At 38.9% G+C, this 27,667-nt stretch overlaps 2 protein-coding genes and 1 long non-coding RNA gene across 3 annotated transcripts in view; 1 reads left to right on the top strand and 2 right to left on the bottom strand.

Moving 5' to 3' along the window:
* Nucleotides 1–2,674: 2,674 nt before the first annotated feature.
* On the bottom strand, nucleotides 2,675–6,501 carry LOC108893195 (uncharacterized). The gene is made up of 4 exons (XR_007815274.1): nucleotides 6,189–6,501; nucleotides 5,172–5,241; nucleotides 4,944–5,035; nucleotides 2,675–3,177 (listed from the first exon to the last, which is right to left on the bottom strand). It is a non-coding gene; the product is annotated as an uncharacterized LOC108893195 (long non-coding RNA).
* A 1,014-nt stretch (nucleotides 6,502–7,515) lies between these two features.
* Nucleotides 7,516–9,358, top strand: LOC108893185 (olfactory receptor 1-like). The gene is made up of 4 exons (XM_051078759.1): nucleotides 7,516–7,756; nucleotides 8,309–8,486; nucleotides 8,592–8,895; nucleotides 9,065–9,358. The coding sequence occupies exons 1-4, from the start codon at nucleotides 7,516–7,518 to the stop codon at nucleotides 9,356–9,358; spliced, it is 1,017 nt and encodes a 338-aa protein (XP_050934716.1).
* A 4,463-nt stretch (nucleotides 9,359–13,821) lies between these two features.
* ubl3a (ubiquitin-like 3a) overlaps nucleotides 13,822–27,667 on the bottom strand; it is a 35,560-nt gene continuing 21,714 nt past the window's right edge. Inside the window, exons 2-5 of the mRNA XM_018691945.2 lie at nucleotides 21,623–21,731; nucleotides 19,190–19,276; nucleotides 17,465–17,542; nucleotides 13,822–15,780 (exon numbers count right to left, since the gene is read on the bottom strand). Coding sequence (XP_018547461.1) covers nucleotides 15,728–15,780; nucleotides 17,465–17,542; nucleotides 19,190–19,276; nucleotides 21,623–21,731 — 327 coding nt within the window. The 3' untranslated portion in view covers nucleotides 13,822–15,727. The remainder of the gene's footprint in view (nucleotides 15,781–17,464; nucleotides 17,543–19,189; nucleotides 19,277–21,622; nucleotides 21,732–27,667) is intronic.

The raw sequence follows: 27,667 nt of genomic DNA, 5'->3' as shown, positions 1-27,667 counted from the left end.
TGTTTTTTGGAGCTATGTCACACAGGCACAAGAATTTCCCTTCTGGATTAATAAAGCTCTATCTTAAAACAATAATTTTAAAACTGACTCTAAAAGTGAGAGGGAGCCAACAAAGATTTGAAAATTGGAGACATATGAGATTTCTGACATGACACTCTAAAGAAAATGAGCTGTCCAAGATAACCCCAAGGTCACGTAAGATAGATTTAACAGAAGAACTTACAGACTGAAAGGCATTGTTTGATCCTTGGGATAGCGCTATCTGGAGCAATGATAAGAGTCAATAAGAGACGAACAGGTATTTAGATCAGCAAGTTCAGAGAGCTTGTTAGGTCGGAAAGAAAATCAAGAGACAGAGCAAGCTAGAATGTGACAATGTCACACAGCGTAGAATTGGGATGAATAGGACAAAACTGGAACCTACATTATTTCTGTGTCGATCTCACAAACAAAAACATGCCTTCTCCTGTTAAAGTTATGTCATGCAATCAACATCAGAACTTGTGTTACAGGCATTTTTGTGACCACTGACCACCGGCACATCTACAAGCCCAAGATGATCAAACCTTCATGTTGAGGATCATCACCAGTGACAAGAGTTGGTCTACACTTCAGCCCAGAGGCCAAACAGCAGTCTTCACAGAGGAAGAGCCTGCTGTCTCCAAGACCAAACAAGGCAATATTTGACACCACCAAATTAATTGTTGATTTTGGTATTTTCATGGGATTTTGTTGACACTGTTGATGCTCACGTAAGTCATGTTATTCTGAAAAGTAGCATAGCATACACTCCAGCATGCCAGCAGGACTGTTAACGCATCCAACTATACTGCTTTTGACATAAAAAAAAATACTGTACACCCATAAATTCAAACTTTTCTTTGCTGCTTTGTACTTCAGACTTCTAGACTTCATCTGACAACTTCTGTCTGCTTGTTTGCTTCTTACAGTCCTCATGAGAAAGAAGTTCACAACTGAACTGTACTTTACTCCCTTGCTGAAAGATGGAACAACTCTGCCTAATGAGGCTGTTAATGAGCTGTTTGTCTACACTGCTCTTGCAAGATGATGACTCATCCAAAACAGTTAGGTAAACACGTCGTCCCAAACTGCAGGAGACAGTCAAGAGAGAGCAGGGGGGTTATGTTAGGTAACTTGGAAGACAACAAGAATTACATTGCTTCATGAAGTTAGAAACTTTCCATGAAACTTTCAAAACATATAGTTGTTTCCAAAACTAATCAGAATCATAAGAGGACAGCAACCAGTGCAGTTGCAGTTAATTAGAAAATGGATTCTTGAGTTATAACCAAAAACATGTTTGTTTGTTCTTTAAACATTAAGATGATCATCAAAATCAAATCAGTTCATTCTCGAGTGCATATGAACGTCTCGAGTCCATGTGAACATTTGTACCACTTACTTTGTACAAAATTGCCTCAAGGGGTTTAAGAGGAGAATGGGACAAACAGCCAGATTTTATGCCTTACTGTGTGACCTTGCTTCATTGTCAAACAACTACAAGATTGCATCATTACTTAGACTTTGTTTCCAACTTCATTTCAAGATGAACATCAACAAGAGAGACCTAATTAAGTAGCAGAGCATTTCAAATGAGTGGGTAGACTGATTTGCTTTGCACTTGATAAAAAATAAATAAATAATTTAAATTAATTTAATTTGCAAGTAAATATTTGTCTTTTTTTTTCCAAAATTCTATTTTAAAAAGTATTCTATGAAATAAATATATTTGTAATGGATAAATAAATCAATAAATGAAGCATGGCAAAGAAAAAAAAAAAAAAAGTTCTCAAATGTTTTTTATTCCAACTCCGAATAAATACTTTTTTATGTACTAATTTGTATGCTGACATAATATTTTTATATGTTATAAAACTGCACTCTGTGTTAGCTTGGCTGAAAGCAAAGGTGAGATGAACTAAACCCTAACTTCTGCCTTGGAGAAAATACATTCATATTTCTTGATTTCATTTGCTGCTACTAAAACAATATCAGAACCTACTCAACAGACTGTTGAAGCTCAGAGGGCGACAACACCTCTAAACTATTACACACAGTATTATCTGTAGGGATTTACTATTAAGGTATTGTGGCAAAATTAATGAAATTAGCTCCCTGGGTATATTAAAGGTCTTAAGGGTCTCCCACAGAGAAATATCTCCTCTGAAAGTAAATAAGAGATCAAAATAATGGGAAGCATCAGCTGCCTAAGGCCTGCAGGGAACAGTTCATTACAATTCAAAATTATGAGGGAAAAAAGATCACAAATTAGCCTCTTGAGGGAATAAACCACCTGTTCATTTGTCAAGATTATTAAGTTTTATATAATGTTCAAGATGAACAGGACTGTTTCTAACATACACAGCAGATCTGCAACTCATAATTTTATTCTTTATAAATGTATCCTTCGGTTAATTTGTTCAATTAATCAAATGATTGTTTCTGTTACAAGTTGTCAGATTAATTTCATACTTAGGAAAGTTTCCAAATCAACTTCCTCAAACTGGAACCTAAAACTGCTTAGTATTTTTTATTTTTGAGATAACACAGTTAATTCATTAAAATCACTGTTGATTCGTTTTCTGATTTTCTGTTTCTTCAACCAGTTAATCAACAGATCATTTCTGTACTCAAGTCAAATATACATTAGCATAGCATTATTTGCAATATACATATTAATAGTAGTGATAAATCCAGTAGTAATTGAAGTTGCAACAGTATTATTTCGGCAGTTGCAGTAATAGTAGTAGTGCTCAGTAGCAGAAGTAGTTGCAGTCATAGTAATAATACTAGTAGAAGTAGTCATGTTGTCAGTTGTCATAGTAATACTAGCAGAAGTAGCAGTAATAGCAGCAGTCGTGGTAGTTGTAGTATTAACAGAATAAGTAACAATAGAAATAGTAGTATTATTAGATGTTGCACATTACATTTCCTGCAGAGGCCATCTCTAGACCTAGGCTGCATGAATATTTTCAAAAGTAAAGAGGGCCTACAATGTTTATTGTGGACTACAGAGTTACTGTAACTTTACTTTCCTCCATTACAAACAGGTCTGCCGGCTGACCCAGGGGAATCCCACCACAATGCCACTGTACATTCTCATCTTCCCTCAAGAGAGACCTGAGCTGTTTTTCTTCTCCTAACAGGCTGTTTTCCCTGGAAGACAACAGTCTTGATTAGACCCGTCATGACCAAAATGACTAATTGGTCCTGGGAGGGTTTGTGCTCCCCATACTCCTAACAGACACACACACATACAAATATTTATCACACAGATGTTTCAGCTTATTATTGTTCAAGTACTTATGTTTTTGTAAGTCTTGTGTAAGACTTTCCACCAGTGTTTTTTTTTTCCCTTACACTACATGTTCTCTCTGACCTTTCTTGTCTTTAATTGTGCTGTACATAATCTATTATTTTGGTTCAGTCTGCTGAGTCATGATAAAGTGGAATACAGGAAATGAACTTCTTTTGAAATTGCCACAAAATGGCAGGTTGTTCCCTTTTTGCAAGGCATTACTGATTATAACTTCTGAAGGGTAGTTAAATGGATGGCATTGTGGCACTGTGGTTAGCATTTACATGACAACCCGGCCTTCTTGATACAGTGGCCTCAACACTGTGAGGCAAAGAACACCATTTAACCTCAGAAAGAAAATTTAACTGTAAAAAGAAAGGTATTTATCACGTTGGCAGGTTTGTGCCATCTGTGCATCAGTATCTTTTTCACAGCAGTCTTATTACACTTCTTAATAAATAATCCAAACAAAAACCGTACCTGCTGGGAAACTCACTTATTACTTTGAACATGAAGTGTTTCAGCCCTCACTGTACCATAATAAATGGTACAGTGACTTTGTCACCATAAGTTCCTATCATCACTCTTCAGAGTACTGAATATAAATAAAGACCCACAGAAGGAAAATCAAACCACAGGCATTATCACTGCAGAACTTTCAGTGACTGTGCTCTTCTCATACTGTAGCATGTATCGAGTCCTGAAGTGGCACAAGATTTCATTTTGAATTTTTAAAATCACCAGTATTCTCTGGAGTAGCTCTCAAATGCTGAATTGTATTACTGGTTAATCTATCTTCTATGGCCCTTTACCTGTTTATATTTTATATTTTAGTCAATCTTTATCTTAATCTAAAATTTGTTAACTCTCACCACACATTTGCTCCCCCAACATACAACCTCTGTACAGCTCACACTGCACAGATCAATTGGCGAGACACAATGTGGGTGTTCACAGAGTTTTGTCCTATGACGAACCCAGTTAAGTTTAATTCAGACAAATGCCTATGCCCTCAAATATGTTGACAAAAAAGAGAAAGGCAGTGTTAGTTTGTGCAATCCTAGATGAATAAAAGAATATGAAGCTGCTGATGGCTAGAAAGACTCTGATCCAAAGCAAAGTTTTTTATACTAAATATGACAACACAGTCTCAGCCGAAACTACTGAGCCAAAACATGTAAAATACTACATCAAAACAACCTCAATACAGTTTAAAATGCATCTTTTGACAGTAGCAATGTGGGAAGCCAGAACCAATATTTCTTACCTGCCAGAAATTCAATCAGTTGTCCAACAGCCAGATTGTTGAACCCTCAGGGCACTAATCAGGTACTACTCAGGCACCTCAACCCACCCAAATTGAACATCACTGACACCTGATCTACCCAGCAGATGTCTGCCAGATGTTTGTTCGACATTACAGTAGCAGGCCTTGTGTAATGTTGAATATAGACCAAAAGCTTTGACTTAATTTTGTGATTTAATAATCAATTTAGGAAACCAAACCTTTGCTTTTTACCATGTTAACAGTGAAAATGATCTACTGCTTTTATCCTTTTAAGTTGTCTCAAAGCTTAGAGGACAGTTTTGTCATTTCTGAAGTGTATCTTTATTTTATACTTACCGCTGATAAGTGCTTCAGAAGGGTCTTAGGTCACAGTGATCAATCTACTTCTCCATTCTGGTCCTGCAAACGTAGCTCCCCAGCAGAGCCCACTGTAAAAATTGGGGACAAAATCTATGTTTTTCATTTCTGCCAAAACCAGAGTTGCAGTTTTTAGAATGAAATCCCCTGCTTGTGTTTATGACAACCACACACCATGAATTACATTTGAACTCCATCACAACTCACCCAGGCTGGATGCTTGACAAAACAATTTGGCCTTTGGCATCTTCAGTATGTTGGTCTGTCTCATACAGGCCTGAAAAAATATTATAAATATATTTTCAGTTCCAATTACATCAAAACCCTGCTATTGCGATTTTCCCTAAATCATCCAAGGTGGATTAAATTTTAGCTGCTAGGAGGCAGAAATAAAGAACACTCTATAGATATACAGTCACCATTTAGTATATCTCTATCTTATTAATTTAAGGCTGATTTGTTGGTAAATATCTGTCCAATGTACCTGTAAGGAGTATATGGCTACAATTTCTTACACAATCATTTGATCTATACAATGTTGACACTACACGTTTTTTATGCACTAGAATGGATTATAATGTAGTATTATTATGATAGCTGATTACAGGGGTCTCTATAGAATAATCTCAGACAGTTGCACAGTGTGCTAAACATGAAAGGAGACAAATCTTCAACCTTAACTTAACAAGCTGGTGATTAACTTTATGGTGATTGTATATCTCCAAACTGCTCTGATGTTTTTCTGCCACCTAGTGGCTAAATTCCACATTGTCATAACATAACCCACATTACTCACTGCAAGTTCCAAGGAGATATCATCAAATCGTTTTGTCCAATCAACAGTCCATACATATTCAATTTACTACCACATTAGACAAAGAAAGGATTCTCACAATTGAAAAGCTGGAACTAGTGAAAGTCCAAATAAAGAGGTTTTGCGTGTGAACCAGAGATCATTTTACACAAAAACAGACTTTGACTGTGGTTTAGATTAAAACAGACCCCTAAATTCATCCATTGCACGTTGAGTAGCAACAACGTGCCATGAATTTAGAGTAAATTAATTTTATCAAACTAAGAAACATGGCTGACAGATCAAAACCACACCAAACCACTTAGCTCTGCTCACAGTTGCAGAACAGTTTACTGGAAAAATATTTTAGTGAAGAGTGTAATGATACAAAAAACACCTCTAGCAGCATAAAATATCAACACAGTGCAGACCTGTGGGAGAGTCGAGATGCTGTGGCCTCTTGATGTGGGTGTCAGCGCTCAGGATAGTTTTCTTGGACAAATAAAATTTGTCGATCGACAACGTCGTCACTGCTGTCTCTGTCTCAAAAAACTCATACTTTGTTATTGCTGTCCGAAAACCACAAATTAAGAGCCACGTTTGTTTTTTGGCTTTTTACTACTGTCATTTGGCGCCACTGGTCAGCAGGTGTCACTGATTGTTACCCGGAAGCACTGGTCAGTAGGTGTCACTGACGGTTACCATGGGAACATGGCTCTCACGTCTGAGTTAGCATCGTTGTAGGATCACAAATTTTACTTAAATAAGTCATTCTGTCGTGTAAAATTATCTATTATCTAACCAGCAATTATCTAACCAAAGTTTTGAACAGCGGCAAAACTGTAAACACCATTTCACGACAATAATCATCAATATTGCCATTTAATTTTCCCTTAAATCTCTGAATCGGAATCTGTGAATGGGCAGCTAAGCTAGTTTCAGCGCTGTACATCAGACAACAATGGTGCTCCTAATCAATAAAGACTTTTCTTCTGAATAAGTTAAACATAATTTAGTTCGAAAATACTTATGACTGAGCAAAACTGAGCTGGTAAACGTTTCCAACCATCAATTCATTCAGCCAACAGTAACAGCAAGAGTATGAACCATAAAGCGGCACTTTTCCTCCAGCTCCATCTGTTTTTTGTTTCTGGTTCAAATACCTACATAACTCCTATTCTCTAGGTATCATTTCAGTGGTGGAAAGTATCTAAGTATATTCACTCCAAGTATGTGTACTTTCTTGAGTTATAGTTAGAGTTATTATACTTCACCACATTGCAGATAACACTTACTGTACATTACTGTACATTTTTCTACCATATCATTATGCTACATGGTTTATGGTGCCTTGGGAAATGTAATGAAAACAGTGCATGGACCTTGTGTCCATTAAAATGCACTCACTTTGTGTCATGGAGCCATTTACGTTTTGTATCCTAGGTTAGAAAATCTGTTTAAAAATAAGAGAATATTAGGCTTTATTGTGTCTGTGTCTGTGATGCAGTTGTTATGAAAAAGTTATTCAGACATCCTGAGTGTGTTACTTTTTTGCCTCCACTGGGACAAAGTTGTATCTAAACTTCCTGCCTGTCACAAAATCTTTATAAAACTGAGAGGCTGCTGCTTGTGTTTGTCACACCGTCAAGGCCATTCGTGAGGTAAGCACTGACAGACATCTAAAAAAAAAAATCTATGATCCCCTGCCATGTGCTGTAACTGTACTGGTTGTATTATCTGTCTGACTCCGCCTTTAGTATGTTTCAGGTGGATGAGAACTACACACGCGTGTCAGAGTTTGTCATTGTGGGCTTCCCAAGTCTCCAGCCGGAGTATTTTGACCTGGTGGCGTGGTTCTTCTTCTTCCTCTATGTGACCACAGTGGTGGGCAACCTCCTGCTGGTAGTGGTGTTTGCTTTGGAGCACAGTCTCCAAAAGCCTATGTACATCATCATGGTCAGTCTGGCCCTCTCAGACACTGGTAAATATAATACTGTTTGTGCCCTCTGCTCCCACAATCTGGAGTATTATGTCTTACAATGGTTTAATGAAAAAATATGACTCCTAACGGTCTTCATTTGGCTATTTGAAACAGTAAAACAAACATTAACGTTCTTAGTAACTGTACAAATAACTGACCTTGAGTATAGCAGATGCAGAACAGAGGAGGAAACCTGGATTGGAGTGTCTCAACAACAACTGCCCTCTTTTGATGTCCAGCAGTGTTACCAGGATCAATTACTGAACTGCAGTGTCTGAAGAAACACAGTGAAAGAAGTCCACCAGAATGAACCAAGTATTGCCATAAAAATCAATTAACATCCCAGTTTTGTTAACAGTAACTGGTGTTAAGGATTTCAGGCAGTGGAGTGTGCAGTATACTGACCAGTATTAATCATTCTGCCCCTTAGTTTAAAGTAATGCATTTAAGTGTGACATGACATCATATGTTTGAAAATCCCTTCAGTTTAATGTATGTGTATGTGAACTGAGGATCTGCTTTGCCTTGTTTTTTTTTTTCATTTCTCTTTTCCCTTTTCCTATTTTCCAGGTTTTTCCACGGTGGCTTTACCAAAACTAATCGCTCGTTACTGGTGGAATGATGGGAGTCTTGGCTTTCACACTTGCCTCTTCCAAGAGCACATGATCCACTACTTTGGCTCCTTGAACTCCCTGATTCTATTGACCATGGCCCTGGACCGATATCTGGCCATCTGTTTTCCTCTCAGGTGAAAAAAATGATTCCTTTCACCTCTAAGTCCTGGGATTAATTCTTTTTTTTCTTTCCTCCTCAATCCTCTCCTGTCCATCATCACCTCACTCTCTCCCCTCAGATACCCGATGGTGATGACAAACCAAACCATGACAGGCCTGACTCTCTTCTGCTGGGTGGTGGCACACATATTCTCCGGCATTAGCACCATCAACTTTGCTATGATGCCGTTTTGTGGGCCCAACCAAATCATACACGCCTTCTGTGACACTATGTCACTCACACCTCTGGTGTGTGGGGACTCCAGACAAGGATTCAGGGCCGCCTTTGCCACAGCGATGTTTATTCTTTATGTTCCTTTAGCATTCATCATCTTCTCGTACATCTGCATAATCATCTCAGTGTTGGGCATGGCCACTAGACAGGTGGGGTTCAGCTCTTTCTATCCTAAGATAACAGTGTATTTTTAAATCTTATAAATTTGTCAGATTAAACCAGATATTTTCATCATTAAGATTGCAGTACCCTGAATTTGACATGTATTTTCTGCCTTTATCAAAACTCATTTTAACCCTATGATGCTGTTCTCCTCAGGGCAGAATGAAGACTTTCTCTACCTGTGCCACCCAGGGTTGTATCATTTCCATCTACTACATACCTCGTTTCTTTGTCTACTCTACACCTTTCTTTCCTAACCTGACAATGACCCCTGACAAGCGTATAGCCACCACCCTCTTCTACAGCCTTTTCCCTCCACTGATCAACCCATTCATCTACTGTCTGAGAACCAAGGAGATCAAGCAAATATTCAGACGCTGGGTCCAGAAACGAAAGGGAATCACGCCTACCAAGCATGGCCAAATTGTTGCTATGACCATGTCACACTAGCAAGTCTTCCATGACCTTGTCTTGTTGTTTTGATGAATGAAAAATTAATGAGTATATATGGCAGAACAAAGTGGTTAAAGGACCAGTGTGTAGGATTTAGTAACATCTAGTGGTGAGGTTGCAGATTGCAACCAACTGCATACTGAAGGTTGTATCTGTTCAGTGCACTAGTAATGATTTAATCCCAAAATAAAAAGCCATTCTAAATTTACCTGTTTTTCCTGTGCTTAAAATGTAAGCAGATGCCATTACAAAAACAACACGATTCTTTTTTAGTCCTGTAGTTGTAGACTGAAATGTTATGATGTGTAGCATAGTAAGAACAGGCTCAAACTGTGGGACACAGATGGCAGCGACATAGTTTGAAACATCATATTGCCTGAATAATTTTGGGCTGTGGTGGAACACATAATATTTCCATCCACTTGAAAATCAAAACAGAGAGAGAGAGGAGCTGCAGACACATCAGACACAGCCTGTCAAAACCGAACAATAGACAGCATACATATATAAATAATTATTGCATGAAAGAGAAACAAAAGAATATGGTGTAGACGGCTAGCTATTTGGGGAGAAAAGGGAGAAGAGAAATGACTTAAAAGAAACTCTCCTTTTTGTGCATATAGCACAATATTAAAACTAAATCATACACATAACCACTGAGATTTAAAACACTGAAAAGTTCCAACTTTGCCTGAATTGAGTCTAAATTCAATGTAAAGAATGTTTTTTGTATTATGGTGGCAGAGCCTATGGGAAGCTGGAAGTCTTGAAATTTTAGTCATCCAAAATTACAGGAAATATGTGTAAAGGGGGGTGTGCATATTTCACTTTCACAGACTTTTTTATTTTTTGAGGCCATGCTCTCTCATTCTTCTTATTCGGTTTATTTAAGTGTCATCTTATCATTTTCAGTAGAAATATGTGGAATCCAGCACAGGGACAAAAAGCCTTCAGCCATAATCCAACTATTATCTAAATTTAGAAAAGGAGAAAACATCTAAATTACTTCCATCAAGGATTATTTCAAGGTTCTTAAATGCCTCTGAAAGATAAGTAATACAAATATACTTGGAGTGCAGTGATTTGACAGTGATCTGAAAATCTGAGAGATCCTTGGAGTGCTCTGGTGGCTCACCTGGTTAGGAATGTAACATTATGGCTGAGTCCTCACTGCAGCAATCCAGGTTCAAATTCTTTCCCGTATGTCACCTCTTGACTCTTTCCACTATAGCTGTCCAATTAAATGTGGAAAATGTTCAAAGAAATTAATTTAAAACAGGATTACCTTTATCAAATGAGAAATTAAGAAATCTACAGTTATAACCAAAGCAAGCATAGTGAGACTTCCAAGCAAGATACAGTAAGTTAAACATTAAGAAAGAGCTTATAGTAAACATTTATATATTACAGAGGGACATTTTAAAACCAACAGTAGCATATATTTCCTCTCAAGCTGAAATAAATGCAGTGAACATTGTGAACAAAAGGATATAGATAAAGTTATGTTTCCTAATATAGAGTGCGCCAAAATAATTGACCTCATATTATATATGTCAGTTAGTGGAAGATTTTATCCAAAACCCCTCTAGTGTGTGCATTTACAGAGCTGGCAGCAGTAATGATGCTATATGGGTATTTTGCCAGAAGATGGTGCCATCCTCAAGTCTTACTGCAATGGGTCTTAAAGAGCAAAGAGAATGCTGTTTATCTTGGTGGATGTTACCTCATTACAATATTCTTGTCTATATAATCCATCCAAGCATGAGTAACAAATATGTAGCTTTCTGGAAGCAGTTCCCCCACATGAGCCCGCCAACCTGCCAGTCCCTGTTTATTTTACACACTGTTCATGTCAGATATCTTGGTCTAATGTTGGATCCTCAACTGAAATTTGGCAAACATGTTTTAAAAATTAGTAGAACTGTAAATATAAATCTGTAAAAAGTGAGACTAAACACAGACAGTCTAATATTAGGTGTGTATGTGTGTATATATGTACAGATCTACATATATGTATGTGCAATATTTGAAGTAGCTATAAGTGCATTGCTTTGGAAAACTATTGTGTAATTCTCTTAGTATACTCTATTTTCCCAACAAATAAACATTAAATAAGTATAAATGAATAAATAGTTGTCAGCAGTTAGTGTCAGATACATGAAATGATATCAGTTTTATTCATATTTAGAGATATAATCTTGAATGTCACTGATGTAAATGTCACAAATATTTAAATAATTCTGCAAAATGTTTACTCATGCCGACTCACGCTACTTTTGAAACAATAATATCTCTGTGTAAAGAGACTGGTGGATTGTTCAGAGGCCAGGAAGCAGCAGTACTGAGTGGTTTAATGTCATACAAATAAAAAGAATGTGCCGTCCTGAGTGGCACTACTGTAACCACAATCCTCTCTGCCTGCACCCAGACTCATTCTGTGTATGTGTGTGTGTGTCTGTGTGTGTCTAAGTAACAGAAGAATAGTTGTATTCATGTTGAATATCTGGCCCACATTACAGTCACTGTGTGGTGGACGCAGCATGACTGCAGGGACGAGAAGCAGGGAGGAGGAGAGGAAAAAACTACACAGGAGTTCAGTGGAGACAACACAAGTACAGCCACCATCTTTTAATATTTTTTTAGCAAATAAGAATTCCTGTCATACTGTGCTGTCAAATGCTGTAATCATTTATTTTTTGTAATTAAAACTGTCCCCACAGTGATGCAGCATCTCACTTTCCTCAGTGTGTCATTTACAAAGTATGAGGCCCAACACGTTCTCTCGGATCGTCAGGCTGAACTGTACTCCACGTTCCACACTGTTTTTCCTGCTGCACTTTGGCCCAATGACTGTTGTGCAAACCGGACAAGTGACTCAACAGCTTCACATGATTGCCACAGAAAAAAAAGATGCAATTTAATTCTATCTTTCTTCTTTTTTTTTTTTTGTATTCAGACTTTGTTGAATGTTTAAGTGTGCGGAAAGTGAGTGAGCCTCAGTTAAGTCTTTGACAGTCCACTGCTGATTCTCTTTGATCTGAGCCAATTCTGTCTCAACTGACAAGTAACATATTCTGCTACGAGTTAATTTTAAGAGGCATCAACAGGCTTCATCAAGCTCTAATCTGTTGCCTGTCAACTCACAAGAAACACACCACACACACTGTATGATAATCTTATACAGCAGTGGAAGAACATTTCAGATGCTCTGCTCAAGTAAAAGCACTAATAAAATGTTCTTAAAGCATCAAAAATAAAAGCACTTATTCTGCAGAAAACTGCCCCCCGTGAGTGTTAATATTGTTATTACAGTGTTAGATTGTTAATACTGATGCATCAAAGAATAAGCAACATTTTTCAACTACTTTGATGTACAGTTACAGTTATTAAGTGGTTTCCAACTGAGGGGTCATGAGGTCAATCTGAGGGATCATGAGATGATTAGAATACAAAGTCTTGCTGTTAATTTCAGACGTTTCTCAGATATTTGCTAATTGAACCTTGTTGGGCTTTAAGCACTAACTTAAATGAAATCACCTGAGAAGTTTAAAAGGGAATTAAATGTGACAAGGCCTAGTCATTAATTATTTTTGGAAAGAGATCACAAGCCAAAAAGGTTTGTATTACTAATAAACTTTGACCATACAGTGTATTTTATAAGATTGTGTGATGTCTTTGTTTGTTAGCTGTTAATATGAGAAATAATTACATCCGACAGACAAATGTAGCAGGGTAAAAACCTCCATATGACATGTAGTGGATTGTGAGTACAGAGTAATAGAAAATGAAAAGACTTAGTAAAGCAAGAGTACATCCACAAAGTGATTGCAAGTGTTGTACTTTGTTATTTTGCTTATAGCTACCCAGCAGCTATTAGTTCCTGTAAGATGATTAAAATCATTAAATAATTGCAGTCATATGTTCTGTAGTATAGGTACTCAGAAATATATAAAATATTAAAACTTTCTCCACCTCAACAATGCTGCTAACAACTTAATGTATCAATAATATTAACAAAAATAATGATAAATAAAATTAATGTGATATGCATATGATAGTTTTACTTTACTTTTGACACCTTTGCTACATTTTACTTGAACACACTACTTTTATTTAGTTAAAATACTTGTGATGTCGTGTTTTTACATTGTGGTATTACTACCTTGAGGTAAGAAAAGAATCCAACTGGATTATTATAGCTAAACAGTCTTAAATTAACTTACACCAAGGTTTCTCTTAACTTCATCTGTTGACAGTTTCCTAACAAGGACAGTTTCTACACAGATACGACACAATCCACTTCCACATAGTTGTCATTCAGGTGAAATAAAAAGAAAAAAAACCTCTGATTTAGAAGGCTGTTAAATACCATTGCTGAGTGTCAACAGTGCAGCATCAAAACCAAGTGATACTGAGCAGTTTCCTGATTTAAGTGCAGTGAGTCATGACAAAGGCAGCAGTGCACTTCAATAACCTTTATTTAGTTTACAGATGTATTCCATTTTGAAGTTTGGAGGAGGAAGAAGGAGCATTAGTGCTATTTACAATTGATTTGAAAACGTTTATCTCTGTACAGATTTGAACCCTGATCAATATAAACAATATTTTTTAAGACCTAGTGCTGTTACAAAGCGATTCTTTTAAAGCAAAAAACCACAAAGAAAAAAAAGGATTACATTAAATTATAAACAAATGAAAAAATAATAATAAAAGAGCACAGAAGAAAGAAAATAAAAATACAGTCTGTCGATGATTAGGGAGGTTTTGCTGCTGTTAAGCACAAGACATTGTCAGCAAGTGACTGTGAACTGGCTAGAAGCTAACCGTATACACAATCATAGACTAAACACCAATATACTGTATATCAACAAGATCTAGAGTCATCATGTTCTATATAAGATTCATATTAAATATATTCTACACGTTACCTTAGTTTGGAACATTACTTCCATTGGAAAAATATAAAATAAAACCATAAAACTTTTTATACATTTTTATTAATCTGATGAAGGAGCACATGCTTCAGTTGTGCAAAATGGACTTATTAATGCAGAGAGAGAGAATTAAGGAGAGAGTAAGAAGCAAATTAAGACAAATAAAGGAGCATTTTCATTCAGAATTAATTTCCCTGCGAGGACAGCGACTGTCAAAGAGATCCTTCACAACACTGTTAAGAAAAGGAGCACGACTAGCCTTTCCTTGAAAGAGGTGGGGGGGTGGGGGGTACATCAGGGAAGAAAACTGGCATGATTTTTTTTTTTTTTTTAATTAATCACAACACTGGTCGGTCATTAATATGCATGGACTGTCAAAACACAGTCACAAATGTCATGGACAAACAAATAACCAAAACAAGACCACCAATGCTGGTTGTTGTCTATTTGTTTGTTTGTTTAGGCTTTGTTTGGCTAAAATGTGACAACTGAGAGAGTAGGATGTGTTCGGTCTCTACAGCGCTCTGCAGATAAGAAGGAAGAATTTCTCTCTTGTGACCTTTAAGGGCACATGCAGAGGAGGGCAGTATAAAGGACACAGGTGTGTGTGTGTGTGTGTGTGTGTGTGTGTATGTGTGTACTTGCATGTGTGTGCATGTCTGTGTTTGCGCATGTGTCCTGGTTTGAGTTCTCTGATCAGGCACGTCTAAGCTTCGTCTGCTGCACTGAGGGAGATCACACAAGCACATATGGTTGGACGTGTAGACAGGGTGTCCCTTGTGTGTGTGTGTGTGTTTGTGTGTGTTTGTATGTTGGTGAGTCGTTAGTGGTTAAAATTCTCAGCGGTCTGTGTGGGAAATCAAGGCCACACACACAAACTCGGGCACTGCATTACTATTACAACCAGCTAGAATGAGGAGCCAGTTAGAGACTGACTTTAAACAGACCAGCTGAGGATGGCTTGACAATGTGTGTATGTCTACTGTATACATATATATAAATATATATATATATGTGTGTGTGTGTGTGTGTGTATGACAGAAGGCTTAAAAAGGTGTGCATTAAGAAAGAAAGAAAAAAAACATGCAAATCCAGTTCCTTCCTCTAATTTTCAGTTCTGACAACAAATCAAGTACAACAAAGGAATCAACTCTATCGTTAATCAACTTCCTGCTCCCAACTCTGCGTCCTGGATCAGCCTGACTGAGCCTGCTGTCTTTCCATGTATGTGTTGAATGTATGAGAGAGGGAAGAGAAAGAAAAAGGGAAGAGAATGTGTGTGTGTGTGTGTGTGTGTGTGTGTGTGTGTGTGTTTGTATGCATATCCGCTTGGTGGACAGGCTCCAGGACAGGGGGACAAGCTCATAAGGTCCAGAACGTCAAGGGCGAGAACGGATGAGGAGGGTGGAGGCCCAGCGGCGGAGGTGTGTATTTACAGAATGACACAGCAGTTACTCTCCCCGGTCTTCTCTCTATTCCTCTGACCTGGGAACACACACACACACACACACACAAACAAACGTCATCATCATGACAAACACTGATCCTATGCAGGCAGACAGGTACCCAGCCAGATACACTGCAAAAGGTGACATATCATTTGAAAACATTTTACATTCAAATGTGATTGGAGGCCAGTTTCACAGGCATACAGGTCGATAAAGTTGAGCCAGCCATAGAGGACATCCTCATGAAGTCAATAAATTTGTATACACATCTTTTCCTCTCTATTTCAGAAGTCCATCCAGACTGAAACAGCTTTTTTCTCCCCACAAAACGCAGCGTTTCTAAAGCAACCTCCAGTGTACGAGCTAAACTGACATCTGGGGCCGTGTGACAGTGAAGTCACTTTAGCTGTCTCTAACTTTCGCTGTCATCATTCATTTTTAATACCCACACAGCTGAATATGTAGCAGAGCTGTTGTCATTAACCTGGATTTCTGTTGATTTTGTCAGACGACGTTGTGATGATAAAATCCCATTTTTTTCATGAATGTAGTGTTTATGTGCTGCAATTAAGTCACAATTTCATACTTGTCTGACTACAAAGAGAAATATATGTAAGTGAGAGAAAATATATTGTGAATTCAGCTGCGTGAAACTACAGAGTAACAGGCTGTGTGTGGAGAAGCAGCGAAATAAAGAAGATACAGTCGCTGATGGAGCTCCCACACCTTTTCACATACCACTTTTCATTCAGCTCCTTAACTTGTGGACATCAGAGCTCACCTGAGTGCCCTGCAGCTCGCCTGTCTTGACAAACAGAAGCTGGACAGGCTGTGGCTCATTTACCTTGTAAATAATGTTCATGTCTTAATGATCCATAAGCAGTAATAACTCTGCTTGGAGAGAGAGAGGGCTGGCATTAAACAGTAAATATTTTTCCCGCTAATGTCAGACATGAAAAATGTTTAGAATGATTACACAACATTTTCATCAGCTGAGCTCAGCTGTTATTTACACTTTGCATCTCCCTGATGCCCCGGGAGGCATTTTCAACTACAAGGATAAAGTTGTTTAATTAAATGACATGTCTGAGCAAGGATCACAGATTAGCTAACAACATCCAACTTCTGAAATTTAAAGATCAGCTAATGTTAGTTTGCCCAGTGAAGACGATGTTTAAATACTAAGCGCTTCAGATTCACTATCATCAGTAACTCCACTCCCACTGCTGCCAGGCTGCTGCTTGTCAACAATGTAGAGGTTTGCCATATCCCAGTCTTTCACTCTTTATCATCGTAACCAGCATTTTACAGAAAATACACAAGCCTCTGAATAGATTTTATCACTACTGCGAGTTGAAATGAAAATAGCAAGACTGTTTGAGTTGGGTAAAAATACTAGTAGAGACAAATGCTTTCCACATTTGCCAGGTCTAATCCACAGCTGGAGTCAGCCCCCGTCTCCTCATACAATCACCTCCTTACAACACAATCACAAAAAGGAGACCTGTCTCCTAATATGATTTATATTTGCTGTATATTCTACACAGTGCGCTGTATCTTGGGGATACATTTAAGGGGGCCAATTATTTGCACCAGTGGCTGTTCCTAAAACAGAAGCCATGTGTGGAGATAAATAATGGCTGGGAGCAGAACATTTAAAGTTGTTCAGCGTGTGAAAGGCCTCCTGAAAGGAAAGAAGGGAGAGACAGAGAGCTGGTTACCTTGGGAATTTGGCTCAGGCAAAGTCTCTCTGGCAACTAAATGCATCACTGTGGTCTTCCCCAAGGGCAGTTTGAGGGCTAGAGGGGGGAGAAGTGAGAGAGACAGACAGGAGAGTTAGAGGTTATTCACTGAGCTACAGTATATCTGCCTTTGCAAAGTCATTCACCATCAGCATCACCTGACTCTTCAGCTGCTCTCTGTAATAGCAGAATACAAATTATGCCACACTGTAAAGAGTTAAGGTCAGCAATGAATCGTAGGTCAAAAAAGAGAGAAAAGCTACCAACTACATTTAGGCTGAGGGTAAAAATGGGAAAGGCCAAAATGCAAGGTCATTTTGTTACAGAATAATAATTTTGCAGGAAAAGAAAGGGCCTGAAGTGGCCAAGAATATAAATCTTTATGTAAACAAAATATGTGAACAATGTCATTTATTTCACCCAGGATGACTGACTGCTGTTCATATTTCCTCAAATAGCTTGAACCATTGCCCACCACTTGAAATGTGTTGAGTAAATCACTGGAGAGAAAAGACCCACTTCTAATTAATTCAATTTTGCCAACAGTGGCTGAGAACAAGAGTTGAAAATATATTGTGATGACATAATTGTACGTTATTTATGTTGTCCAAATCAATGACAATCAAAATCAGCTATTGCCAGTTTGATTTTACACTCAGGAAGTATTTGATCACATGTAGCGCATAAAACAGTCATTGATTTTTTCCTGTATTTGCCATATTACAACACTGATATCAGAAAATATCCATGTCAATACTGTAATATTGATTTTAACCATACTGTATCACCATGTCCTACTTTCAATTCCATTACCTCACAACAATAATATAACTTTGACTGTGCATGATGTTCACTGGAGCGGATTACCTATCTAAAGCTATTTAGTAGTTTATTTTTACATCAAAGTTAAAGGAAATCAGTGGCTGCCAGGAAGAAAAGAAAAACGACTTTCACTCTGATTATTCCATGCTTTGTAATACAACATGTAGAATTAGTCCTCCTGTGATATTTGATTAAATAAACACCCTTACACATACTAAATAGTCTTAGCTGCAGTTCTTGGAGCTCTGTTACTCTCCCAAAACTGCTTATCAGTCATGTGACGTGCGCTTTCACGTGTGTGTGCGGTGTCTGTGTTTGCATTTCAAAACCACCAGGGAGTTTTTGGCTCGACTTTAAGAGGATTCTGTGTCAGCATGCAAACACGTTAAACCAACGATAAGGGAATTATCAGATAGATGGCAGTAATGGGATGAGTGTAAAAGGGTTAGGGACAGCCATAACCCCATTAACCACATGAAAAAAAAAAAACACACATCAGTAAAATCAGAATTGGGTTAAGTGGACGAAAAAGCCTACAAGCTAGGGAGAAGCTTCGTCTTTCTGCGTTCACTTACAGCATTCATTTTCACCCCCACCCCTGCCTCCTCTTTGTGCTGCCTGAGGTCTACTCTAACGCCAGTCTTGCCCCTTTCCTGACCAGTCTCTTTCCCCTCTTTTTCTGTATTTCCTCTCTCCTCCCTCTCTCCGTCAAAGCAGGCTTGTCCAGAGCACTGAGGTACCTCTGTTCTGCGGCTCAGGAAAAAGATGAGAACAGCAAAGAACTTTCCAGCAACACACTGCTGTGATTTCGTGTGTATGTCTATAAGTGTGACTTTTTTGTGGCAGGGGACGGGGGTGGATGTACTTTTTGTGTTTTCTCACCTCCTAGTGTTACGTTGCCGTGTAGAAAACGTCCCTGGTAGATCAGCCTCAGGATGTTAGGACTGCTGACCTGCTCCTCCTCCCAGTCTGAAAGAAAAAATGGCAGAGAGATGGAAAGAGAAGAGAGAGTTAAGAGAAAAGTCAACATCAATGAAAACCTTTATATATTTCTGCTTTCCTGCTTATCTCATCTTTGTCTTCTTCCTCATTATATTATTGTATCATTTTAAAAATATAAACTGAGAACAATCAAGTTAAATAACACTTTAAACTTTTTTACTGCTACCTGTGGTTGATTTTGTTTTAAATACCAAAGTAAACAAAGTCAGTATCTGATTCAACATTGCTGATGAAGGTTCCAAAACTCTTGATTACTGATTTAGAAAAGAACACAAGGAATTTAGTTGTTAAAGCTATACACTATATGTTCCTTTTTCTGATCAACAACATCTTCCACAGCCACAAGTGGTAATTAGTACGGGACGAGGGCACATTGTCATTTTGTTGGGCTCAGAGTCTGAGTGGTTAAGGTCTCTGGAAGCACCATACTCTTAGAGGCTAACAGCTCACATACATTAAACAAAGTCTATCAATTGCTCGACCAGAGCTCCAACTACGTAACCCCACTCACTGAACAGAAACATGGATGAACAGTCTATATTCCTCTGAACCAGGAGCCAAACGCTGTTTGTAATTCTTTTAAAAGTCACCAGATATCCTTGCCAGATATCGGAGATGAATGGTGGTTTTTAAAGACTTTTTAACCAATTTACAGTTTGACATTACTCTTATACTTGCTTGGCCAGATTCTGACAGTTTAGGACGCTGACTCTCACTTAGCTGTGCACTTCACAAAGGAGATCTTACCTGCTCACCTAAGTTACATACTGCAAGAACAGACGTTCGGGGCATGGAGTGGGAAAGACGGAGGCACCATTCTTCCTATTACAAGTCAGTGTACCATCAAAATGACTCTGAAACGGTTATTTTAAGGTAAAATAGTTAGATAATGTTGCGGTAAGGGTATCTGTATTCAGCTCAGCAGAGCAGATATGATGAAAAGCTACCATACTCTTCCAGTTTTGTGCCAATCTAAGACGTACAGTAGAGTGAAATCTGTCATTGCATCGTGGAAAAAAACAACCGCGTTGAAGATATTTTAAGACATTCATGGCCTTTATTTTAGATTTTTACATGCAGAATGTATAATATGTGGGCTTTGTGGGATGCACTACAGAATGTGAGAAAGACTCGGTGCAAAAGGAGAAAAGGTGTGGCTTGGGAAGGACAAAAAGTGAAGGCATTAAATGAGAGAGAAAACAGCGGGGAGGGTGGGAGTTAACACAGCGGCAGAGTCTGGCCACCAGATGTTTGTCTCCAGCTAAACAGAGGGTGTTGGTGCTGACTGAGTGCCTGCTCTGGGTCTCACAGGGTTCAGATCCGTTGTCTGGGAGGAACACTACTTGCAAAACCGACAGGACGGAAAGGAAAACTCCTCTTGTGGAGGAGAATCTGAGTCTATCTGTATAATTTATAGTTCTTCACACAGGGTGGGCTTCTCCTAAACATTCACAACACCGTGGGAAAAGGCTACAGTCTGTTCAGATCTGAAGGTGGTGTAAGGTCGGCTATCAGATGGATTCTGACACTGGTGTAGCAGCACTTAGGGAGTGGGTGTATCATAGAAAGGAGGCGGCTGTCCTGCAATCCCACATTCCTGTACGCAATGATAATCGAGCTGAAAGGAGGAGTGCAATCTAATTACCCTACACCAAAGACTTGCACATTCCCATACTGCTACATAGACCTACATGTGAGTAATTAGCTGTGGGTTTGAATGTGATCTCGGCTCTGTAGAAACACAGTCTAGCTCCTCAGCTGCCTTTATCATTGTTATGGAAAACACAGCCAAGATTAAGTCAAATCATCTGGTCTCCAAATGTATTAGCAGCTAAATTATTAGCAATTACAACTTGTGCAAACAAGCTGCAGCTGTGCTTATGCAATAATGTGATTTATTAAAAAATAACACAATATGGGTCTTTACTGTATTATCCAAGTGCAGAATATAGGGAAAACAGCAAATGTAACATTGAGCAAAGCAAAGACAATGTGAAGCAAATCAACATCTAATTTAAATAACACAGCTCAGAGACAGCTATCTTTTGTGTGTGAATACACAAGACATAGATGTGTTGCGTGCATGAAAATTAGGAAATCAAAGTGCAAAAGTCACAGAGGAAGTCAAAGTCTGAGTGGCCTGTATTTACTTGAAGAAATGGCTGCATCACACCAGGATGATTTTATTCATCATAAAATTACATTTTCATTATGCACTTGTAACTACTGCTCCTTCTTTATCAGCTACCATTGCCCGGGACAATCACCGATTGTTGGTATTGGTATGATACTCATTGGAGTGGAGACACTTACCCATCGGCCAGTTGTCATAGACATGTTTGGCAATGTCTGCAGCTGAGTCATTGGGTGAGAAGAGGAACTCTTTCGTCTTCCCACTGACCAGAATAAGCCGCAGGTTTATCTGCAACACAGATAAAAAAACAAGACAGGCATGTTATATACTGTATATGAGGAACATTATTTGATACATAAGATGAATCATAATACAAATGACTGTCTAATATGTCACATTAAACAGTCGAATCAGGAAGCACAGAGATTCAAGTTAAGTAATTTAATAGGAAACAGGAGAAGGATTCAAGGACCCTGAGGAGCATCCTTCTGCAGGATCAGCTCCCATCTGTCTCTCCAACTTCCTCTTCACTTTTCTCTCATCCCTCTAACTCTTGTTTCTTCATCCTGTTTCTTTGCACTCTCACCTTCTCACCTTCACCACTCACAAGGCAGATGCCTCACTTTGCCTTATTCACTTTTTTGTATAATGGTTTAAACATATACTTTATCATGTGATGTTCGTATTGTTATCATGTGGTAGACTAAAAAGTTTTCTGAGTGCAACATTTAACTACAAATTAAAGGCCATATGCACATTTTATCAACTGTGTAGTTTTCTTCATTTATACTCAGAAGGCTAACTGCATTTTCCAATTACAGTACATTCAGAGTACAATATCAAAACCCTCTGGCGTGCAGGCATAAGATAAATTTAGACTGGTATTATTTCTGAATGAGACTGTGAGTATCTTCAACACAACCAAACTTGGCTCTTGCTGCATAAAACAGCCCACAAAAACAAAACAATTAGCTGGTGTGGAATACTGGACGCTGTTAAAATGTGCAACCTGCCTACCCCAGCAGTGAGTGGTGGCAGCCAAGTATAACAATAAATGACTAATAGCGAGGCTCTTGTTCCTAGTAGGTTGTTCCTCTTTCTTCTGTCTCTTTTACACAGAGGTCAGAGGTCAGATTCAGCTACTGAGCAGCACCTCTGGAGCTACATGATTTCTAAGGTGGGAACAGAACTTAAGTTTATTAACATTACTGAAACCTAACACAAGATACTAGTAGTAGATTTCTTGCAGCCAGAGAAGAGCAAATAATGAGCTACAGAGAAAATTCAAAGGACAACAAACTCATAAGTTGTGGTAAAAGACAAATCCCCTCCCCAAATCCTGATGAAACACAAATTCCTGCACATTCCCAAAACAGAAATGAACTGTTTGCATGGCTAATATAGCCACATTTCTGGACAGAAATTTAAGTGGTGGACAGAGAGAGAGGAGGGCTGTAAACTCTTTGTTGAGAGCTGGAGGTGACTGAACTTCAGCTGAGACTGTCATCCAATATTATCATTATTTTTCACACTTACTATCATCAGTGGTTGGGACTTCAGCAGTAAAAATCTGACATTTTTAAAGTACTGTGAATGAACAATGAGCAGCGATTTGATCAGAGGTCAAACACTTCAATCATCACACACCACATGCTGTGTCAGTATCAACACTGTCTGACTCTGTGATTATTATTCAGAACATTCTTGATGTCTAGCTATAATTGATCAAGATCGAGTGTTGCTAAGCGCCATGTGTCTCACCTTAAATCAGACAAATACGGAATTGAATTGAACACAATGTGGTGTTTTGCATTTAGAACCATTAATTTGAATATCAATCAAACTGCGTGCCATTAGGATGCAGATCAGAGGTTATCTCGCAGCTGGCGTGATGTGTGCTCAGCGGTGGTACAGTATGCCTTTAAGAGGTCTGTGGTGTGTGTTTGCCTCTACTTACTGTATGTGTGTGTCTGGCCTGCAGTGCGCACATAGCACCAGCACGTGTGTGTCATTGTTGCCAGTGTGTTGCCATGTGCTGAGCGTCTGTTAGCCTCCTATACCCCCCTGCTCCCACCCCCACCAAACCCACTCTGCTGAGTGACACACACACACACGTGAATACGTATACACATACTCACACACAGAGCCGGCTGCAGTGATGTAACAGAGCTAACACCAAGGGATTGAAACAGAGATCTCTGTAAGCACGTTATCAAATCAGCTTATAGGTTTAAGCATCGAAGAGCCATACAGAGACATATACACACACATATACATATATACAAAACTCCATACACACACAGTGATAATCAGAAAAGTCATATTTGACCTCAGCACTGACCCCATGAACATTCAGTACATAAACATGGGTAAAGCTGCTTCTAGGAGATCAGGTGAATTTGATAGTTTTGAGCTTCTGTTTTTGTCTTTTTATGTATCTGTACAGCATGATACTTTAGGCCTTAAGGGCCAGATACTCCCACATATGTGTGCCCTTCTTATATTGCCTTTTTAAAAACTGAAATAAACTCTATAAAGAAAACAGCTACATCCAACCTCTGCTCCCTGCTGGGATTCACAAGGGACAGTTTTAGCTACACTAACAAGATACAGACCATAAGGCGGGAATTTGCAGAGTGATTTGCTGAATGGAAAATGTATGTTATTACATCTGCTAACATCTGCTGTATTTTACATACACCCTTTAGAGACAGATGAAGACAAATAATGAAGAAATACGCAGAGGAAGCCCCTTTACATAAGCAAGGTCTTTCTCCTTCCTGGTCGAACACCTGGTCGTTACCATGGTGTCACCATGGCGACAGCCAGTGGTGGGTGGCTTAACCTGATAACACCTACAAGATAGCTTTACCCCCCACCCCACCTCCCTCCTTCCTCTCTCCCTCCTGCCCATTTCCCACTGTGTCACATCATATTGTCTTCCACTCTTTGCAACAATTTCTGCATCCCCTCCCTCGCTCTGTCTGTTTCACTCTGCCCCCCCCCCAGTCAGTCTCTCACTCTGCACAATATACAGTGAAGGAATGTACAAGGCCAGAATAACAACAGGCACTGAGCTAGCCTCAATTAAACAAGGTAAACTCAGCCTCCCTTCTGTTATCATCAAGCCACACAGCTGTCAATCTCTTTATCTGTTTCTCTCCCCCTTCCGGTCCTTCTTTGCTTTCTCTGTTCAGTCAGGTCACTCACTCTCTCTCTCTATTTTCTCTCTGGTGACAGGTGACAATTCAAGGGAGAACCCTAGAGAGAAAGATATATAATGAATGGAGACGCTTCCACACAAAATGTAAAGGTTGCTGAATGGTTTAATGAGCATCAAAACTGTGTGAGTCATATGCTGTGGCCTTCACAGACATCAAGAGCCTAATGGAAACAACACTCTCTGTCAACATCAAAGCACCAAATGAGGGAATATCTTTTCAAAGAATGGTGTCGGCCCCTGCAGTCCAGAGACGTGAAAAATATAAACCAAGGAGCATTGAAACTGTGCTTTCTGCCTGTGGTGGAACAACAACTTACAAAAACACTTTAAGGTTGGATTTTCCATTAATTTAGGGAGAGCTTTCTCTGTCCATTGTTTCTTTTTTTCTTGCTTCGCCCTTCATTCTGATTTTAACTCAATCCTGGTCTCTATTACTCTTTTTTCCCTCTCCCTCCCCCCTCTCCCCGAGGGTCACTGTGCCTTCTCCCTGGACTCTCTTCTGCAAAAGGGCTGGTAATGTGGTTTCGCAGCCAGCTCGGGAAAGTATATTCAATTACAATCTATTCTCTATAACAAACACAACAGCTCCAGGTATGCAGAGAGCACTGCCTCATGCATTCATGCATAAATGTACATACACATATCTGCAGGCAGTCAGTTACTCATGCATACGCATGGCATGTCCTTGCCTACCACCAGGCTCAAAAATCAGCAGTATGCAGGCTTCACCAAAGCGTGTGGAGAGCTGCAAGAAGCAACACAGTGAGTAGTACACTTTCCCAGTGTGAGGATGTGAAAGCGTTTGTAAGTTCTGCTATCAGAATGCTGAGACAGCCCGGTGCTGCAGCTTCTATTCCTGACCACTTCTGAAAATAATAAAATAACAAAACAGGTTACTTGTGCATGAAACTGGTGACACAGCCCCCTGCTTGTCAAGCCTCCTCTGCAGACTACACATTCAGACACTACAATATTGTGACCCTGCTGCCAAGTAGTGCCATGGTGTAAACATGTGAAGTAAGCAAACCCACTTGGCTAAACACTGTTTGCACACGGTGGAGAGCAGGAAATTCAATGCCATCTATAATTATTCCTCCCTGAGTACTGCTCTCAAGTCTTTCTCAAGGCAATAGTGTGTGTATGTGTGTGAGTGTGTGCATGTGTATGTTTATGTGTGCTCATGTTTATAAGAGCATTAAAGAGTATTGCTGCTCTTTAGACCCTCTGCAGCAGTCAACAAATTACAGAGTGGGAAGCTTTCCTGTGGGAATATATTAAAGCATTTTTATATGTAGTCTACGCGGTAAGGTTAGCCACTGCTGTCAGTGTGGATTCCTAACTGTATGAATGAATTTAAGAGAGGAGGTGGGTGATTAGCCTGACTGTGGTCTGTTTAAAACAAGCCAGCTGGATTCAGTGGCCGGCCCTGCTTTGACTTGCCCATTAAATCTGGAGAAAATCTGACTGTTAACTTGAGAATGTAGCCACACAGCACTTTGGGAATACAAATCCCACATGAATTATCAGTGGCTGATTTTATTGATAATTACTTGTAGGCATTTTTCTTTCTGGCACTGCTTCCTGGCTGTCAAATTTAAATGAATATTAACAGCTACAAAATGGGAGACGCGCTGTAATAGGCTATTTGTGGCTTGCTGTACAAATTGTGAACAAACAGCACCTTAAGAAAAACATGAAAAAGCATAGCCTGAAAGACTCTCCTCCCATTTTTAATTAGTCAAAACTGAGTGAATAAAACAGCTTTTCAAGCTCTTAGTGATTTTACAAATTATACTGCAATCATTAGCTCCCATTACCATAGAAATTCTATCAAGGAGCCATTGTTTTCTTTAATTAAAACACACTGAAAACGGTGTTTTTAGAGAATGACTGTACATGCCGGAACAGCAGGATAAATGCATGTTTCAGAAGCTGCAGCTTCACTTCCTCAGATCTTAAAACTGCAGGAAAGTTCACAGGAAAATAAACTCTTTTGATTTATCAAACAGCCTCATTCTGAGTTCAACATAATGAATACAATATCATAAAAAAAAGATTTTTTTTGGTTTGTGTGAGTTCCTTCCTTTGTGGGCACACATACACACAGACAGAGCAGTTACATAACAATAGCTGACTGATAATAGTGTGATACGAGAAAAAAAGCCCAAGGCAAGGATTTGTAATCTCAGAGTCTCTGAGAGTATGTGTGTCTAACAGTGTTGGGGGGTAGTGCATTACTGCAATCAGATTTTAGGCACTTTCTCAGACTTCCTTTTGTTCTTTTCTTTTCCCTCCTTAAATTTGCTCTCTTTAATATTTATTTTAAAGCCTAATACTGTACTAACTGAAGACAAATGTATCAGCTGAGATGGCCAGCTGGCTTTTTTCATCCTGAGAAGGAGGAGAATCTCCAAAATAAAACCAGTGAATATTCAACTGACAGAGACAGAGAAACATTTTGTCTTGGTTCAGAATTTCTTCTGAGGAAATTCACGACACTTGTCAATAGTTAGTTACTTTAAAAGATGAGAGTAAGCAGCATTATGCAAACTGTGACAATAATCTGGCTTCTGAATTTAATTCATACAGAAAGAAACAGGGACAGGTGCTGGGAAATATGGATTAATATAAGTTTTAACAAGGACGTACACTTTAAGAGTCAAAACAAATTTAAGATGTCTTTACAGGCTACGTAGATAAAGCTTTAATGTCAAGGCACATAACATCTGCCTCACAATAGTGTGCTGTGGGATGCAACAGATCTTTCCACTGCAGTAAAGATCTAGAAATAAACAGTAGGACCTTGACCCAGCTGAAGTTTGTTTATTATTAACTCAACAATCTTTATGGGACACTTCTGCATAACGGCTAATGTGTCATGGCTTGTTTTAACCTACTTTACCCACAGCTTGTAATACGCAACTCAGACAATATGCAAAACACTGGCTATCTGCTGGCTCTGTGAGCTACAGGGAGAACAGATGAACAATTTAAGGACAAA

The sequence above is a fragment of the Lates calcarifer genome, linkage group LG20 (assembly GCF_001640805.2).
Source record: "Lates calcarifer isolate ASB-BC8 linkage group LG20, TLL_Latcal_v3, whole genome shotgun sequence".
NCBI lineage: Eukaryota > Metazoa > Chordata > Actinopteri > Centropomidae > Lates > Lates calcarifer.
The sequence above is the reverse complement of the archived record's forward strand: the minus strand, read 5'-3'. Positions and strand labels throughout refer to the sequence as shown.

Excerpts from the sequence above, each read along its gene's own strand:
- LOC108893185 (XM_051078759.1), top strand. The coding sequence starts at position 7,516 with ATGTTTCAGGTGGATGAGAACTACACACGCGTGTCAGAGTTTGTCATT. Across the intron at positions 7,757-8,308 it reads TGGTAAATATAATACTGTTT|GTTTTTCCACGGTGGCTTTA; the intron begins GTGCCCTCTGCT and ends CCTATTTTCCAG. Across the intron at positions 8,487-8,591 it reads GCCATCTGTTTTCCTCTCAG|ATACCCGATGGTGATGACAA; the intron begins GTGAAAAAAATG and ends CTCTCCCCTCAG.